A 21,660-nucleotide genomic window follows, 5' to 3' on the forward strand; every position below is an offset into this window, starting at 1 on the left:
ACCGGTTTGACCTCTCACCTAACTTAGCTTCCTTGAAATTTGTATAGCTAATAGAATCGGGCCTGCTGAATACGATAGAAAAATCGGTTGATTCGTAGACTAACTTGGGGGGGGGGGGGGTGAGTGGGTGTCTCAAAAGTCAACTGACTTTAACGCCTCGCAGCCACCTAATGACTTTAAATTATGTTTTCAAAAATAGGCTGATGAAAATTCAGAAGCTAACATGTAAAAAGCAATACGTAAAAACAATTATACATTTTACAAACAAAAGCTAAACAATTTATAAACAATTTTATAATTTTATTGTTTTTTACATATTAGAATCTGAATATTCATCTGCTGATTTTTTTATAACATCATTTAATTATTTAAGACACTTCCTCCCTCCCCCGAGCTCCAAATCTACGAATCAGCCGATTTTTCTATCGTATTCAGCAGGCCCGATATTCTACATTAGCTATAAAAATGTCATGGAAGCTAAAAAAGGTGAGGTAAAACCGTCAGTATAGCTCCCTGTCTAAATATATATATATATTATATTTATTAGGTTTTCAAGGCTTTGACGATTGAGGTCATTAGCCTGTAGGGTTGGGATGGTTGTACGGTCGGTTAGGAACACGTGTATGACGTGTGGCAAGGTTTTTGCGCACTACAAACTCTGATGGTCACCCATCCGAGAACTAGTGGAAGCGGTCTTTGCTTACTCTCAGTAACGTCGCGTGACGGGGCCTACCAGATATATGTATGGTCAGCGAAAAAAATACCTGTTCAAAATTTTGACGGGAAAATATCACAGAAAAAATAATATCTGGGAAAACGAAAAATAAACGGAAAAACCAGCCGTTTTACTACTGCAGTACCGTTATTTTGTTACAAAATTAAAAAAAAATACAAATATGTATAGGTAAAAATTGTATACAAATAAGGGCCGGTTTTTCAACAGTTGTAGTAACTGCCAGTTAGTTAACCTTCAGTTAATTTAAATCATCGGTTAAAACGCCGGTTAAAATGTGCACTGTTTATCAAGTGAAATTGATATGCCAGTTAGTTAACTAGAGGTTAATTGTAAAATCAATATATCTTGTGAGTGGTCAATGGTCATACTGCCAGAAGTGTATTATCTTAAATTATTATTTAATTTTTCTATTATCAATAGTATAAAGGAACATATTTAAACAAATTTTAATGCGTCTGTATAAAGGAATAATTAATAGAAATATTATTAAAATGGATTTTTTTAAACAATAGGTACCTTTTATTACCTTCCTATTATATTTATAATTGTGGTCTATGAACTATATTGATTCATAATCACGCACTTCTAGAATATGTTTTAATAGGTGACTTCAAAATGATTTCAACCCCTTTGTAATAGGGTCCGGAAGTATTTGCACTGTGAACTACCAAAATATGCACGCATTTATAAAAGTTTGGTATATAGTGTTATATATGAGTTAAAATATATTTTAATAAAGAAAACATGGCTACAGCCCTCTCCCTCCCCCAAAAATGTAGTCAAGTTGTACTTATGAGTATATATTATACCTATTATAATATATAATGACAAAAATCGTCTCTACAAACATATTTTGGCGTGTCTCATCGAAATGTAATAACTAATAACAATAAAATATATTCTTACATTCTATGATGCACTATAAGTTATTATATATGTATAAGTGTACAACTGCGCCCCTACAAAGTACACTCCAAGTGGCAAGTGTAGCAATTGCCACACATGATTATAACGTGTGGGTGGTACGAAGTGGACCGGATGCAAGGATTATATTATATATTATATATATAGTTGCTGCGATGTGATGTTGGGTCACACAATGAAAGATAAATTTAACGATCACAAGAAAGTAATGTTTATAATAAAATATCTCCGATCTCCGAAGGAGGTTGGTCGTCGAACAGCGGTAGATATATAACGATTTTAAGTTAGGATGTACCAAAAAAGTGTGTATAGTTTGGGCTTCTCATCGATCGGGGGGTAGCTGGTAGACGCCGTAGACTCAGGTATACGGAGGTTGTAGGTACCTATGGATTCGACGTCGGTTCAAGTCACGACCGTATTACCTGTGGCGTCGGTGCGTCAAAATTATTGACACAGATCAATGGGAGGAGGGGGTTGCGATCTCTTGGTATACGCGCATAAAGACATGCTCAAATATATTATACCGCACCTATACCTATCCCCGGACCGAAAAACGAAATTTCGATTTTTTTTTCATAATATCTACCCCGTGTGACACGACGCTTTATATCCGTCACGGTGTACCTATTCAATGTCATCATTACCAACGATGATTGTTATAAAATCTTCAATGTGAATATAACTGTAGCTGTAGGGGAAAATGTCCAAGTTGTTTAAAATGAAATGTCCGACTACACATCGATTTATGGGCTTTGTGCGATTATTGTAACAATAGGTACCTGCAGTATTTTACTCAGGACTTCACAGACCTATATATTATATGCGTTTACACGTATTATATTATTATCCAAGGATGGGTAGGTACAATAACATCTAAATAATGGTCATCGTATACAATAAAGATGTCGATTCCTGTACAAAAGTATCCTGTAAATAATGTATATTTAGGTGCCATATATTATACCACGTTGGCGTGCCAACCAAATGTTAACTATACGAATAACATATTTAGCTGAAGATATAGAAGATAAGTAGTGAAATGTTTCAAAACGCTCGGCATATTACAGTACAAAAAAAATTTAGCTCTTATAAGTTACATGTTTACTTAGGAAGGAGATCAATATTGCAAGCTCACAGTTTTTATTCAATGACTTTTTTCAACACGAATAATGGACTAATTATAAATAATTCTTGACGAGCAAACAAACCGATTAGATTAGAGTGGTATAACTCCTTGGGTTTGGTACTTGGACACTTGGGTATGCAATTAAGTTTTCAGTCATATCCATGACTATATTTTTTTATTATATTATATTATATTTATTTATTATTTTATTATATTATATTACTATATTTTTTTCAAAAATGCCTAGTGTGTGACTGCGACGCAGAAGGGCGTACCAGAATATCGCACTTGGTTCGGTTTATATTTAAATGACAGCAGTCCCAGGAACGGAAAATATTTTGAATCGAGTAAAAAATGTAAGCACTTCGGAATCTGCAATGTACTAAATTAAAGTTTTGGAATAATATATAATCTGTCACATTATGTCCAATAATACATTTCCAGAATGACATAGGGTAGGTATTTAAGAAAAAATAAAATGGTCGTCTTATAGAAATGATTTCTTTTCCATATTATAATAAAGTCTAGCTCACAGGTCAAGTCAACAGTATGTCTACCTACCTGGCTGGTGACTATACCTACCCATACTTTTGTAAGAGCTGCAGTTTACAATTTATTCCCCCACGCGTCATCTCGGTGGCGCAGTGGCGCGTAATCCTCATCGGTTAACGGAGGACACGTTTCACCGGACCGGAAGTGACGGGGGCTCCAAATTGTATATGAACACAATAGACGCGTTTCGCCAGAATTTCGTCACATTGAATACTGAACACCATTATTCGCACTCACTTGCTTATATTATTTACATACACACTCGCAGGCTGCGACGTGAAAACACGTCTTTTTGATTGACAGCGGACGCGGATTATAAAATGGCTGCAATTAATGCGACTACTGCAGAACTCACTGCAGACGGACACTGTTATAACTTATAAATAACAAAATGGGTTGCTAACTCTCAGTGGCATAGCGCACTGATGGAGGTATGGTGGATGATGTCTAGCTCATTTAAACATAGAGATCAAATTATAATTTATAATAGTAAATAAATTATTAGACGAAATGTCCCATCAGCCTCACCTAACCCAGGCCTAGATACCCCTCTGCTAACTTCAATAATTGGTGCAGTCAATATGCGTGACTTTTTTGGGAATTCTATTGGTTTTTTCGCAGAAAATTCTTGATATTCTGCTCTATTACCTATGTGTTAAAATAAAAATGTTATATACATGTGTCATAAAAATGTATATACATTTGCAATTGATAATGTTCTAATTCCCACCAAGATGGTGGAAAATGACGGATTTTTTCATTTCAATATAATAATACTAACAAGCATATTGTACTGCAGGCAGTTGGATAAATCTAGATAGTTAATTATCTATTTATATATTATGTGCCGATGGAAAACATCGTGATTATTAACCGCTTGACCGCGTATACCGTCGTAAATCTAGGAAAAGAAAGTCCCATCTAGGAAAAATGTCACACATAAAATCAAATAATTAATAAGCATCTGACTGATCCATAATATTGACGTACATATTGCAGCCAAAACTATGAAACTCTTTCGAGTGCACGTACATTGTACACGAAAATATATTTTACTACAGTTGTACATGACGACAAAAGGCAGTTTATATTGTTGAAAACTATAGAAAATTGAAATTTTCGTGGTACTGAGAAAGAATTTTCCTAAATTTGCATTTTAAAGAAGTGCAGCTCACACATAGATATGTTGCGGCTCACGAAAAATGAATATTTTTTTATTGTTTATACCTATAGGGCGGACATTTGTTAGTGATTACCGACAGTAAAATACTTATTATGATTGGATATAATTTTATAGTTGGTCAAAACCATCAAATTGCTACCTATGCTAAGAATCCGTATAGTTTGAATTTGACAGTGTAATTTACGGCCAATATTTAATTTGTCAAGGGCAACGGCGTGCCGTGCAGTATGCAGAGCTATAATATAATATAGTTTATACAATTAGAAACATTCATATTTAAAATGTCTTATGTAGTTTGTAAAAAGTAATAGTACAATAAAAAATACCGTGTCAATAGTATATTAATTTAAAATTAAAACTACTCGATCACACCTCTTCTTATATATTAAGACTACCGGATGTTGAAACATCTGATTACCGATTTTATTCTTTTGTCTTTTTAAACATATACATTTTGTAATCGTTTTTCTATACGGTACCAGATTGTCCTAGCTTTTTTTTGCTCCAATATTTTACTTGTTTCGGTACCTACAGTCCAGTGGCGCAACCGAGGGGGTGGGGGGTCCCCTGGTCCAGATCCCCCTCCTCGGGACATACCTATAATATTATGTGTGGGTATACCACCCAAATAGTATGTAAAGCGTTTCGCAACGTTCTAACAAGTACGGACCCCCCTTGAAAAAATTCTGGTTGCGCCACCACAATACCCTATATACTACAACACGCGTATCTATGCGTACCTACATGTATTATTCATTATGTACTAAATAAAATTCTGGATACACCCCCCGCCCCTCGAACCCACCCCTGGCGAGGGACTACACCGCGGAGTCACTGACACGGAATCGAGTGTTTGATTTTACGAAAAATTTGAATCACAAAGTAAAATGTATGATACATTATTATTATATATTATATACCTACCTATACCATTATAAGGTACGATTTGAGCGGTTTCGTTTCTGCAGCAGTAGTTTTGCTGCACGGTGTCAGCAACTATATCGATAGTCGGTGCCTGTTCATCTGTATACTATTATAATATACCTTCGCACACACTGGCGCTACTATACTATACAAATAATAATATGTAAAATAATACATAATATAGTCACGGTATCGAGTGAAAATCATCACTTTTCGACGAAAAAAAAAAACAAAATATCAGCTAATTTCTGTAAATTTATCATTTTTCAAGCATAGTGATTTAAGATAAGAAAATTATATTATAATATACAAAGTCAAATGCTTTGATGTGTAGCAGAAACCATTTCGAACATTTTTTTTTCATTCTATATTATAGGCCTGGTTCACAGCAGCTACGTATCGTATACTCGTCCGTTGTGCGTCGTGTCGTGTAGCTTTTGTATTATATTATGATTGACCGTTATAACTTATGTAATCATGGTACATCATCATTCGCTAACCATTGTGATCTCCACCAGGAATTTTCTTCAGAAGTCGAGGCGAGTATAGGCGCCAAATAGCGTTTGCGATTGGAGGGGGGGGAATTACGTCAGACGATGCGTAACTGTAATCCTGCGCGGGATTTATACGGGACTTTAATATAAAATAAATTACACATTATTATTATTCCCTCTTTTTATCCACGCGTCGACCAATATAATATTTAACAATAAACAACAATCGTTTGATGATGTTCGCGTGATTCCGTTCGCCGATGACTGCAACCCGTCCACACCCGGTAAGCGGTATCGTGGTAAAATAATAATAATACGTATATAATGGTTATTTGAGTATCTCACAGCTACAGACGCAGTGTATGCGGTGCTTTTTGATGCGAATTGTACGACCACCTGTATAGACGGCAGACGCCTACTGAAAACTAACAAGCTGGCATAGCTGGCATTTGTTCATTTTCCCCATAATTATAATAATAATATAAAAATATCGTCGTCCAACGGCGGCGTATGAGTATACTTGCAATATATTATTATTATTACATAATAATATTTGCTTATTACAGACAATAATAATTTTTTTTTTTTATTTATCAGCGTTTCCAAGTATTCGAGCATAACTGCTGTGGTATCTAAATACCTGCTTTTATTGGTATAGGTATGACGCGAATAAAATATGTATTATCAGTATTAATATCGTACATTTTATTTTAAACACTCTTATTACCTATTGGAACCTGTGAGGCTGTGAACGGGTGAACATAGCCTAAATTGACACCTACCTAACCTGTTTAACATTAACGTATGTACAATGCATTTTAGTTGTTTTTGGACTTTTCGTGATAATTTTGTGAATAGTGATCACTGATCATAGATTAGACAATAAGTTAAATTTGACAATCAGTCTTATTGCAACATACTCGTCCTATTATTCGCTTCATTGAGGAATAATTTTTCGAGACTATTATTATGCAATATATATATGTATATATTGCGGGTGCTTAGCTCTCTCAACTAGTTGTTCCTATGCTGAAGACACTGTGCAGAAGATTTAAAGTAATTAAACTAATTAAAGTTGCACGATATTACGAGAGAACCGAAGATTTCGTGTAATATATATGTAGGTACACGGGCAAAGAGTATTGTTCATGCGATAAAAATAAAACAACAATTATTATGGTGTTATAAAATATATGTTTTAATTTATTTTTCGTATTTTTTATACAATAAATATCTCTTTTTAAAACACGTAAGTTATACAGACGAAAAAAAAACATATAATAAAATAAAAATAAATGAAGTGAACATATTATATTATCGGTATACACTTTATTATAATACTTATCAATAAAGTACGGGGAAGTGTGTGAGGAGGGAAGGAAGAATTGGGGACGATCGCTCGGTGACGATCAAAATAGGGACATTTCGATTTGGTTTGTATAGCTGTATTGAGCGCAGGACCATAACAGGCCCGCCTACTCGCGAGAATATTACAATTAATATAATATTATAAAACTAATTTTAATAATAGTAATATTAAAATAATAATAATAAAAATAATGATAATAATAATAATAATAATAATAATAATAATAATATTTATAAATACATTAGGGCCGTCAGGCTACAATCGTCAGGCCGTTTAATCAAATAAAAGACGAAAAAAAAAATAATAATAATGAATTTAATTATTTTAATTTAATAATAATAATTTTCTGTACCTCGAAATAAAGAAAATGACAAAATCATATGGCTCATCGTATACATATTATATATTATAATATAACTTCTAAGTAATAATATGATGATAATATAATTGCGATGCTACTAATAATTATTATAATAGTAATAATAATGATAATAATAATAATAATATAACTATAATGAAAATAGCATCACTGCTATTGTAGTCAAATAAGGGATGGGGTAGCAGCAGGGAATACGACAAAAACAAGGTAACTCAAATGATAGTCATTGAACCATATCCCTTTGCATTGGCCATAATATTGTGACGTCAAATAATTCAATTTAATTATCATTATTATTTAACTATTTTAAAACGGAAGAAGTTAAAATAATGGTTAAATATATTTACTGTTCACGTGTTTAATCTTATATAGGTATTATACGTATATTATAATATTATCCTTACTAGAGATTGGTGCTTACTTAATAGCTATATAATAATTTTCTTTTCATATAAATTTTTCTATACGCATTTTTGGAGATCAAGAACATGACGTGTAAATAATTTAGCTACTTTTTGACTCGAATAATAATTTGTTTTACTGAATGACTAAAGAATAATAAATACCTAGTAATAATAAAACAAAACTAATTTTACGAATAATATTTATTATTATTATTATAATATATGAATAGCCCACGTTCAAGAGATCTATAAAATTTCCGCTACATTTAAATTGTTATAACAAAATTTAACTAAATCTGTGAATAAATTCGTATCATAATATTTTTATTATGATTAATAATTATTAAATTTCTTCAACGGGGAAAATATCAATGAGAAAAAAAAAATATTATATACAAATCAGGTTTTTTTTTGGTTTTTTTTTTTTTTAATGAAACAACGTTTTCCATATTGTTTAAATACATATAAAGATGAGAGATCATACATAAAATAACTAATAATTAAATAAAATAAACAATAAGGGATGTATAACTTAAAACACTAAAGATAGAAGAATAATGTTATCATATTGATAATAATCACTTAACCCTATGAAGCTAAAATATAAGCTCCTGCAGACATATTATAATAATACCTAAAACTATTTATCACATTTTCTTTTAATAATATTAAATATAACTAATTATATAATGATATTATAGCCTACGTATGTAATAATAATAATAATAATAATAATAATAATATTTTAATTAACAAAATAAAATAGCGGACCTCGCTTGTGGTGGTGGCCACGATGGCCACAAAGATATCGCTATAGACGAAAAATAGGTAATAATATTATATCATAATAAAACCAAAGATGAAAAATTCATTTACTACAATAAGATTGTCGAATAAAAGAAAAAAACAAGTAATAATAATAATAATAATAATAATAAAAAAATCAATATTTTTTTGGAATCGGGGAAGTAAATAATTAAAAAATTAAAAAAAAGGAAAAATTATATAACACATACCTACAGCAGCACGTTATAATAATAATATTGTATAATTTATTATTTCACATGAGGTAGAAACAAAACAAAATTTATATTATCTTACAATAATTATGTTGCGACAAATGGAGAACCCGACTTACCATCCACGCCAGCTTATCTTTGCGGCAAGTGGATCTCGGGGGGGAAAATGTCAAAATAGTAAAAATGTCGTCATAAGTCAGTTGACGGTGCGGGCGGACGGGCGCACGCGAGAATCGCGTTCCTTATTTACTTGCATTCGTCGCCGCGCAGACGTCATGTAACGCACATATTTGTAACGTCGTCACCGCACTACCGACGACCGCCGCCGTGCAAACCGCAATCCTGCACGCGGTACGGCTTCTTGACGGGCGGCTCAGACGCGGGATTGTTGTTCTCCGACTTTTCCGGCGTGACCGCAGCCGTCGTACTGGCCACCAGCGCGTCGATGAGCGACACTTGTTCGTCCACTTCGGCCGCGGTGCACGACAACAGCACGCACAGCTCGGCGGCCACCTCGGCGGCCGCTGACGGGTCGATGCCGCGGATGGCCGACAGCATACACGACGCCGCCATCACCGACGGTTTTTTCTCTATGAAATCGGGTTCTGCGGAAACAACAAACAAAACAAGACGGTTAACGATGGTTCAATGTAATATTTATTAAATTGGGCACGCAATTGTTGTTATAATATTATAATGTATTAATAATAATAATAAATTGTAACTTGTAAGTACAGGGTGTTTCAGTAAAACGGTTAAATATGAAATAATACTCTTCAAAGGCAAAAGATTAAATAAATATATTTACAAAATGTATTTATTAAAAACAACGTTTATCTATACACTATATTGTCATAATACTGATGAAATTATTTTTTGTGAAACGCCTAAATAACAGAAACTACACGTTGTGAACTGACATACTAATCTATGAATACTAAAAGTTCTATTTTAGAGCTTTTTTTAAATTTTGTAAGACATAATAATGTTTTAGAAGACCAAAGTCTTAGAAAACATATGTTTAAACAGAACGGAATCCTTGATTGAACAGATCCTTGGTAAGAAACGGCCAAAAATATATTTTTAGATATACCTAACTATTTAATAGGGTGATCATATGTCCTTTTTTACGAAGATTCGTACTTTATTTATTAACGTCCTCGTTTGTCCGGACTCTATTTAAAAAAAATGTCCTCTTTTTTACACGTTATGTCATAAAAATTAGTTGTTAGTCGCAGATATACATTCAAAAGCTAACCAATGTTTTCATAAATTCATTACAAAAATACAACAGAAGCTAACTAAAATATAATTTTGATTACTATGTATTAAACATTATGCAGACGGCGTCATCGCGTCATCAATATAGTTGCAATAATAATTTATAATATAGTCGTTTATAAATTATAATATTACACTATAATTACTATAACTATAATTTATTATACAGTCAGTTAATTATATTGAAGTAAGTAACAGTACTGCAGCATACCTATTTTATAGCCTAAACGCCAAAACACCTGTACACAATGCGTGACCGGTGGGGGTGTTTGCATGGGGGAATATTGCTCGAAATCCGTATAAACATTGTCTGCCATGCTGCATATTAACGCACGTGGTCAACGACGATTTTTGAAATGCGTTTTTTCTTTTTCACAATAATATTATGCTTAGCTGCAGGCAAATGTTTCGGTTTTTTCGGCCAGCACCGTAACGGACAGCTGCACCATGGCTAAAATATAGCACAGACCGGGCGCGACTACTCGACAGCCACAAACATTTTCTAATTTTTTACTAGATGTTATAAATATACATTTTGGGAATGTGTATGATAATGTGTATTATATTAAATTCGTATTATATAATATATATATATATATGAACTAAATTCAGACTGATAGATATGATTATATTATGTAATATAATATTGGTAATTTGCCATTGACTATCGGATATAGCATGATTCACGGGTGCACTATAGCAGTCATAGATAATTTACGAAATATATATTGTATATAGTTGCAAATACATTATGTTATAGGCCGACCCGAACGACCATAGCTCGTTTTGTCGTTTATAATATTATAATTTATATTATTATTTAGGTACCTATGTAAATATCATTGTATTGTATTATTATGTATAGACGAGCACAAAGCGCGAAGACGTCCTATTTTTTATACGCATATTATATATTTAGTGAAATATAATAATAAAAAAAGTAAATAAATACAATATAATATAAGAATACGACGAAGAAACACCGTTAAAAAATATACATATTTTATTCATCGAACTCGACACCACTACAGCTAACGATGGGCGAATAATAGTATCGAAGAATTATAGTTTAAAAATCAAATTTCATTAGTGTGTGAGCATCGAGGTATCTGTATAATAATGTACTCTCGTTCCTGCCTCCGACGAAAAAGGGTTAGTATTGTTGTTTTTTATAGTTCTCAGACACATATATAAATATCAATGGACCAAAAATAATAATAAAGAAGGGTATTGGGATTGGGAGGACGTACCTATACTATGCACGATTATTGTAAACGGTGTGCATAGTACGCTCGAGTATATAATATTATTATATGTGTAGAAACTAGAAAGGGACCCGTTTACAGATGTCTCCTCCTGCGGGTCACACGACGGTGCGCGATCGTGACACCCTGCGCCCAACCATCCTACCATAGACGTCATCACTATACAGCCCAATACTATCTATAGTTACTAGAATATGTTTACTACATCATACTTAAACTTAACCACGAGCACCATCCTTATATTATATTATATTGTATATACAAGAATACGGGATAAGACCGAACTTTCGTCAAATTTCGTATGGGAATCACGGTGAATAGCTTATAAACAATGGTCAGCATAATTAGAATATAATATATTAATCTACAAATGACAGACGTAAAATACATTTGAGCAGTGACCATAGGGTAGGAATGTAGGATGGGATTATAGCTTTATACAAATTAAAGTCGATTCATAAAACTGATTCCTATCCCGAGTAGGATGTAGTAGGTATTAGGTACTACGAGCTCAATGACAGTTTCCACGGGCAAATTAAATATATAGTTTATAGTTATTATAACTGCATTAGCACCAGAAGAGAAGGGAATTGTTGCATGTTTACAATATTATTTATAAAAAATGTGTTTGGCCAATAAAAAAACGATATGAAAAACTATTCAACGATAGATATTCGTACAGGTTACAAGTTACTCTACAAGTTACTCTTCTACATACAAACACAAATATACTAAAAACGTATAACAATAATAAAAATAAAACGCAGTTTAACGATTATTGCGCGTTGATTTCTTAAATCATGGACAAACCACAACAACTATAACAATATGCCCACTGCAATAAGCCCACCCACCCCTAATTATCGTGTAATATATTTATAATAATCACGGCCACCCCGTAACGGATAAGCGTATACATAACAATAATATTATACTGTAGTTGTTATAATTTATAATGAAACGACCGACGATATAGTGACACGTGTGTCTGTGCCGTGTTTCGGAAGACGACATTTGCTTTGCTCAATCACTATTCATCGGGGCAAGGCGACAACTAATGTTTTGTTATATTACTTTTAGGTCACGCGCACATCCATCAAAACGTACGTCCGCTGTCTCTAATACTGTTTAGAGTTAGGTGCGGCGAAAATATTATGCGGGCCGCCTTCACCGCGGGAGGATATCTAAATATCTTTTCGGTAACGAAAAGGGGAAAAAGTCCGAAAAACAGACTTGAAATTGGGAGTTATGACGTCGTTGCCACCGCTGACATCGATTATACGCGTACGTTTTCGTCTTGATCGCTTTTGTTAAAATAACATAATATAATATCTATGGCGGCAGAAAACAAAACATGTTTTGCGTGTTCTGGGCAACGGTGCACAATACATACTGCGAGGGAAGACGTGATGAATTTTACTCTCGAAAATCTTTGTACTTGGTGCACGCACAATTTAATAGATATCTGCGGACGTGAATACGTGATTTTAGATTCGTGTCTCAGTGACGATATCAACTACGACCAAAGGCGAGATGTTTACCGAGAAATTGTAGAAATATATTATTTATTCGTCCGGTCTGAGGAGTAGCATTAATTATTATTTTATTATTGAACCTATTAGTGAGGACGACGACGACGAGGATAAAGCAACGTCGATCTGTTTTCGTACGTGGCGGTGGCATAGTTTGACCTCAGCGAGGCCGGTTAAGTCGATCGCCACGGACACGTCGACGACCCCGCCGGAGGGACACGCGCCTCCGTGGTCATTGGCCCACGCCTCCACCGCCACCGCCGACCACAACAAGACGACGACCTAGCGCGACACTCGGCGGTGGTTCGGTGGGGACAGGTGTGCGGAGGATCAATGGACTGCGTGTACCATGTGTTCGTGCCATGTGTGTGTGTGCGAGTGAGTGTACCTACCGCCGTCTTCACTGTTATATATGGAGGGGATGGTTGTGGCCAAGAGGTGATGGACCGGTGGACAGGCAGGATGAGATGGTTTGTCTGATCGGACATATTACAGTTAAGCTCCATGGACCCAAATGTACACCGAATTCGGTCCAAAAAATAATACCTAATTGAGTTCAAAAAAAATATATCAACTATACCTGTTTAATCGGACTCGATAAAGCGTAGTCAGGTGGGTATAAAAAGTTGGAAATTTTTTCATCGTGAATTGTATTTTCATTGAAAAATATACCGTTGGAAACACAAATATTGGAATTGTATTTTAAATTTTTATTAAATCATATTATTACTATTTGGAATTGAAATTCGTTTGAATTATGTTATGTTTGAACAATTTCGTACGGAAACGTATTTGTATGGAAAATATTTTGTTGGAAGCATGTATATGTTTTTGGAAAATGTATAATTCGTGTAATATGCTGAACGGTATTTTGTCGGACTAGCCTTTGCTCAGAAATGCTATAAATGCCAATTAATTAATTTTACTTTTATATAAAAAGTATTATACGCAAAAGTATTTATAATGTAATTTTCATAAAATTACAACATATAGTTCAATAATTGATGATTTAATGTTAGTGGTCACAACCTCAAATTGTGTAAATTGTATAACTAAAACCATACACCATAATATTGTATACATGGCCTAAAATATTTATTTACATAAAAATTGAATTATTCAATTTTCGTGAATGCGGGACTATTTGAAAAGGGGCCGCAGATTTAAAAAGAGCATTTAAATCGTGCACCTAATGTGGAGAACGTCTGGTCACACTATCTATGATTGCACCCCCACGACCCTTCCTCCCCAAAATGCCAACCACGTGTACGACATTTATTTTTCTTATAATATCTTATAATGCGACGGGTGGTTCCTCAGTCGGCACTTCTTCGCCGCCGATTGTATAATACTACTATAAGGCCGTTGCCTCCACTGCAAAGGAGTCTGGTCCGCCGTCAGCCAGCCACCCGCGAGTCATTCGTTTGGGAGACCGCGAACAAGACGACATTATTATTTATTATTATTATTATTATTAAATAAACATTGCAACGCGTATTATATATTGTCGTACAAAACGTAGGTACACGTGCACGCGAAATGTCGAAATCTCGCGACAAGGAAAACCAACGCAGCCGTCGAAAAACATAATAATAATAAAATCATAGAATCAGCGACCCTCGACGATATTATACACACGCGTTTGCGAAAGACGAAAGCAAATAATATAATGGTAATATTCATAATAATAGGAGCAACACACAAACGCCCGAGCGAATTGGAATTCGCGAGATCGCCCATGTACCTATTATAATATAGTATTGTGTACTCAGCCGATGTATATGGTCCCTGCGGCGCAAAAGGCACGTTTTTCTTACTCTCAAACGCGTCTCATTCTCCTCCAGCAGTCGTTGCGTAAAAACAACGAGAAATATTTTAATATTATTTTACGCGCACAAAGAGCGTTGTATTATAGGTACCTATATTGTTTTCGCGAGTTGCCGAAACTACTGATGCCACGCGGGGACCCCTCCCTCCGCAGATCGTCGATAGGTACCAGTAAGTTGTCGCTAGTAGTAAACATATAATACAAAAGAATTCTGGTTTCAAAAATTAAGACGTAATTTGAAACTCACCTCGTCATGTATTTTTTTTCTTCACATCCAATAGTATTATTGCAATTATAATATAAGCGATTACCATAATTTTACACTAAAATATAATATTATAATATAGTGTACGGTCAAACCCGCATAACTCAATCATTACGCACGCGATCGATTACTGTATAATATTATACTTATTAAATAATTCGTTTTTTTTAGTACATACCTATATAATATGACGTTATGTTTAGATTATTACGGTTAGGACGTGCGAATACACGGGCGGTAGATTTAGATAGGTAATAATTTACGTATATATGTCCACAATACCTAAATGCGTGATATTATTCATTAATAATAATTTATTTGTAATATTTTACCATTTACCATCGTAGATATTAAATGGATCGACGAGCCTTAGTGCCTTACCAATAGCCAATAGACGATGCTTATAAGTTATATTATAACGATATGAATATTACCGCTGGTGAAAACAACCGCACGTCTCGCAATGCCACTCAAAACGACGTCGGTCCAATTTTTGTATAATATATTGTTTTTTCTTTTTTGGAAACCGACCCGAATACCACAATACAACAAAAAAATTTATAGGTACCTATGTTATTGATGTGAATATAAAACATATCAATTCAAATTTCAATTTGGCCTGTCGACACACGTTTGTAAACCAGCCTTGCGGCTTGCACCACCCGCCGCCGACTGCAGATTGCAGAACCTGCTACTCTGTTTGTGACCAGTCATGTCCCTTATTCGAACATCATATTTTCCCACACCTTCGACGCAAACAATATAAGTAAGGTAAGTAACATACACAATGCGCGATAGTTGTATTATAATATGTACATATAGGTACGCAATAATAAGGAGTCCCTTCTGTATCCGATATACCTACAATAATACATAAAGTCGGCGGTTTACCTTTTATTATTATTATGCATATTATATTGTAATATTTTCTACACGAAAATGCAATATACTCATGTATATTATGTATAGTTATTAGTTACCACTCCGACAGATTTTACGTTCGTGATAAAAACTCGTTTGTATTAGTGGGCAAGGCGTCCCACCCGTAGTGGTCTGTGATGCAGCTGATGCTAAAGTTACGGGCGCGCACAAGCTCCAACGGATTTTTCGTATCGACCGGTGGCGTTCCCCCACACCCCCACGGACTATAGGTATAGATCCTTATCCTCGTTGGTCTACACCCGGAACCAGGAAGCAACGCGCAGTACATATATATAATGGTAGTATATACAATTATATGTATACATAAAAATACATAGCCATAGTACCTATGTAACTGTATCGGTCTTGCGCGACTAGCTGCACTCGTACATAGCATATAATATAGCGTACGATAGTAAGTAGCAACACCTGGCCGCCCCGTCAACTGTTTTTGGGGAGAGACAAATAATAATAATATGAAAATGAATAAAAATCGTGATTTCTTTTTGTGAAAATAAATGACAAAAAAATATACAATATAAGTATAAAATAAAATAGCAGATGTTTCCTTCTGTGAAAAGGGCGAAAATCTTTTCGGGGTTATTGTTCGCGCAAAGAATATAAGCAGGGTCGACGGTGCCACGAGCCACGATCTTTACGTAACAGCAGTCTTGCAAGACATATATTATTATGTTATACAATGGGCGCGAGGAATCAATAAGCTTTGATCGATAGCGTCGTTGCGTTATATTTTATTATTTATGTGTACATAATATAGAGAGAACTATACGTATATACGTATACCCGCAGGACCTTCGAATTCGACCGATTTTCATCATCATATATCCCGAGATTTTTTTGGGGTCGCCCCCCGTGGAAAGGATTAATTTCGGCCGAATCCCTTTACTATAATACGTGTTTGTACTGTGTGTGTGTGTGTGTGTGTGTGTGAGACAAATCGGCAAACCCCGTAATTCAACATATTATAACATCCTATATACCGTTAAAATATATATAAATAATACATATTATACACCCTATACACGATAACTTCTTACTAGGTATATATATGTATAAATGTACACATGTATAATTGTAGATTAGACATTTATATTTCGAACATATTAATAATATAATACAACTAACCTAACCTATGTCTTTGGTACTATACCTGCCTTAAATATATAGAAGGTAACACTGACAAATATAATATATTTATTGACTATTGTATAGTATAACATTGAAATATCGTCCGAGCACACATAGATACTTTAGTATAGATCCATACCACGCTGTAATAAATAAAACTGTGAAATAACATAAAAAAATTAATTTTTCCAATCATTTTACTAAAAATGAAAACAAAAAAAAAATATTTAAATATTGATTAGAACAATTAATCGTACATGATTATAGTTGTAAGGCTTTGTGATTTTTTGCAGGGCTAGTTACAAAAAATATGTAAATGGCCTCAGTTGGAAAAGCTACACACTATTTAAAAAAAAAAATAAATACTTTCAACCGTGATTGTATTTTTATTATTTGATCCCTGTAGTTTATGAACGTGTGGGCGTGTGGCCCTCATAATAACATTATCGTTGCAAAAAACGCCTACTAGGGGACCTTCTGCGCAATATAATATGTCGATTTCCTTTTCAGTCACGGAACGGGTAATGAGATATCTTGTATATTAATATGATTAGAATTTGTATTAAGCGATTTTAAAATTCAAAATTTCAAAATATGGAGCTATATGTCTTTAAATCTGAAGTCCGGTCCAGGTTAGTTAATTATATTTGTCAATTGTACCTATATATTGCCACAGATTATTATTTTTTGATATTTACAGATAATTGTATCCCTCAAAACCACCACTGCAGCAACTTACAAAAGCTACATAATATTATATTATGAAAGAAAATGTAGACTATATTATGTAAAGCGATGTTGGTATAATATTGTTAAAATATAAGTGGCTTTACAAACGAAACGAAGTCACCGTATTAAAATAATAATATGGCATATTTCACACATTTTTTTAATTAATGCGATTCCGTTAGGTTAAACGGCACGTGGTTATTTATTATATATATTTTTTTATGATCGGGTGGCGTATATAGGTAAACGTAACGTAGTCGTAACGGAATTAAATTCTATGGCACATATTATATTATTATTACACGCGATGATCGTCGTGAATGCGTTAAAACGGTTCATAATCGCGTTGATATTTAACGAGATATCCGTATTCCGTATATCATCATTATCGTCGTTCACGACTATATATTGAAGTGTATTGTGGTTCCGGACAAATCCGGTCGTAAAATCGATATTTATCGATATAGGAAAAACGTTCACGGGACGACACAAACACAAACACGACCGGCACAAGACGCGAATAATCATAATAAACTCGCCGGTTAGCAATAAAAATCGGTTAGTTCCGATTGGCCGGACAGCTGCTGATTCGATTTTATTATTACTATTACAACTATTACTAGTACCTACACCCGCGGAAAACGATTTGTAGACAAGGTGGTGGTGGCATATATATACGTGAATGTGATTTTAAAAAAACACACACTCGGCAACACACGCGTATAGTATATTTGAAGAGAACGATCGAGAAGACGAGAGTGTAAAAGAGCTCGCGAGGAAATACACACCCATGTGAAGGGGTCCGCCACCGATGGGGTGCAACCGATTTTTCGTATTACTGGTACGGATTATTACCGATAAATTCGATCATTCGTGCCGTTTATCGAGACGTATATTATGAGCTAAAAGAATCGCTAGACAGAACAAAAATAAAAACATCGACAATCCACACGGGAGATCGATTTTCAAACGAGTAAAGGACCGTTAAATTCGAAGAAAATAATTATAGAAAGAGATTTGAACACTTGATTAAAACATATATAATACATTTTATTATTGATATTATTAATCTGGGTAAGTTCTTGAATATAGAGTATTGTCAACGAATTTATACCAATATAATATTATTTAGAATTTTATTTCAGGATTTTCTGCGGGTATTTTCATTTCAAAAGCTATTCCTTGCACTGAAAATAACTAAATAGTATTTGTCTAAGTTAAACGATAATATAATTATTTTACCTTGTACACGACAATTACGAAAAATTTAATATTTTTATACGTGTGATACTTTTTTGTCGATTAGGCAGTCAACATTTATTAATTTTTAATATTGTATTATATATTTATATGAGGATATATAACTACGGTACTTAGGCGTAGCCAGGATTTTCGTCTGCAAATTTCTACAATTATTATTAATCTTAATAATTCATAATTTATGTAAAAAAAAATGTACAAAAAATAATATTGTTTTTTAAATGATATATTTTTACTTAAATAAAGGGTTTAAAAAAATTAATTTACATATTAAAAAATATATTTAACAAAAGTATGCAAAATAAAAATTCACGATTAGTAAAATGTATTTTTTACGGTAACATTTTACGATTTTAGTAATTTATAAAATATTTTTAATGAGTGGTGTGGTATAGTGGTGTTACATCACAAAGGTATAACCAAAACTTATGTGCACAAACAATATTATTATAATATGATATACAAAAATATATAATTTCTTGAAATTATTATTAAGATATTTATGATTTTGTGCATAAAGCATATAAACCATTAAGATAAAGAATATTATACTAAAAATATGTCTCTATGATATAACCAATAAGCATTTTTTTTTTTTTTTGGGGGGGGCACTTGGTCACACCCTGGCACGAGTCTAGTATACACCTATAATATGCTATATAAATGGTAGGTGTGCAGATTGTTTACGTTGCCGTGGAGGACCCTTTTTATAATTGTATGATAGTAAAAAATTCGTCAGCCCACGCACTTGTTTTTACTATTATAAATTTAAAAGAACATATTAATTTATGTACCACCAACCTGTCGACCTGCAAAAGCAATAATTTCTCCTTCCGCCCGTCAGCTGCACAACGTACGCTGCTTTAAAATTATTATATCGTTAACACGTTATCAGCATAGGTACATCGACGTATGCATTGTTTTTTTTTACCCTCACTACGTCACGTTATTATTATTATTATAGATATATCCCCCGTAGAACCGTAATTACTATTATAGGTACCGTGCTAGACGCATTGCAGCTATATAAATACATCCTTTGACAAGACGTGAACGGGGAATCGACCGACGACTACGACCACGACCGGGTTAACGGCACAACTGTTATAATATCCCGTAACGCATTAAACCAGCCGGCCGTCCTTCGCGAGAACTACGCAATTTTCAGACGTCTCGTTTTATTATATAGGCACTATAATACTACTACTAAGTAGTATAATAACAATCGTGAAAAAACCTGGACGATGACATCAACAGCATTGCCGCTGCTAATACGTGGCCTCGATAAACATCTTTGCAGTATTACATACTTGAGTTGAGGATGCCACACAACCGCCATTTAAGGGGTTTGATATGGGATATTTTAACAAAATTCTGAGATGAATTAAAATTAAATTAAATCTTAAATAGATTGTTGCGTAATATCTAATTTTTTCATAGATATTATACTATTATAGAAAAACGCTTTCACGCAGGACAAACTACTTTCGGGCACAATATTTACTGCAAATTTACCAAATGTTTACATGCTTGAGGAAAACTTTATGTGTGTTGTAGCTTTCTTTTTAAACAAGTTTCTGTGAATTACTGCCTCCGTAGGTTTGTTTGTCCAACGCAAAATTATTTTTGTGAATAATTAGTGAAGACTGAAGACCACTTGATGCGAATATAACATAAAAAAAATATATTTATAATATATACCAAATACCAATGATACATAATATTATGTTATTGAAAAAGGTAACTGATCACAACACCAGTTGAACCATTTTCTAATATTATGACAAATGATTGTTGTTGTCAATATTGTTGTAGAACAGATCGAATATAATGTTGACTACCACAAGTTTTAAATAAGGATCAAATTAATGGATACAAAAATTGCTTTTAAGGAAATGTAATTTATAGCTCACTAAAATAAACAGTTTTCCGTATAATATCTATAGATTATAATATTATTATTATCGATTCGAAGAAGGTTGACCGACATCTTGCACCGCAAGTTACAATAATGTAAACATTTGAAAATACAAAACGACATTATCATATACGGTGCATATAATAATATCGATAAAAATATGAAATCGTTATTTTAAGTTTCAACTATATCTATGGTTTCAACCGAGTTTGTCACAATATCGTTTCCGAGAAAGGCTATTTTGGTTTCAACTTGTAGACTGTTTTAGTAAACATTTAACTTACACTATATTATGGACTACGTTTATACGTATTATAGTCATTATAGAGAATCTTTCAATCGGGCACTTTCAGAAGAGACGACATTTTTCTTCGGGAATTTCATGAAACTATCCGATTAGCA

General features: G+C 33.7%; 1 protein-coding gene across 1 annotated transcript in view; it reads right to left on the bottom strand.

The window, feature by feature from the left end:
• Nucleotides 1-8,495: 8,495 nt before the first annotated feature.
• Nucleotides 8,496-21,660, bottom strand: part of LOC100164890 (G1/S-specific cyclin-D2) — a 43,285-nt gene continuing 30,120 nt past the window's right edge. Inside the window, exon 4 of the mRNA XM_001952315.5 lies at nucleotides 8,496-9,715. Coding sequence (XP_001952350.1) covers nucleotides 9,420-9,715 — 296 coding nt within the window. The 3' untranslated portion in view covers nucleotides 8,496-9,419. The remainder of the gene's footprint in view (nucleotides 9,716-21,660) is intronic.

This window comes from Acyrthosiphon pisum, chromosome A3 (assembly GCF_005508785.2).
Source record: "Acyrthosiphon pisum isolate AL4f chromosome A3, pea_aphid_22Mar2018_4r6ur, whole genome shotgun sequence".
In the NCBI taxonomy this organism is placed as follows: domain Eukaryota; kingdom Metazoa; phylum Arthropoda; class Insecta; order Hemiptera; family Aphididae; genus Acyrthosiphon; species Acyrthosiphon pisum.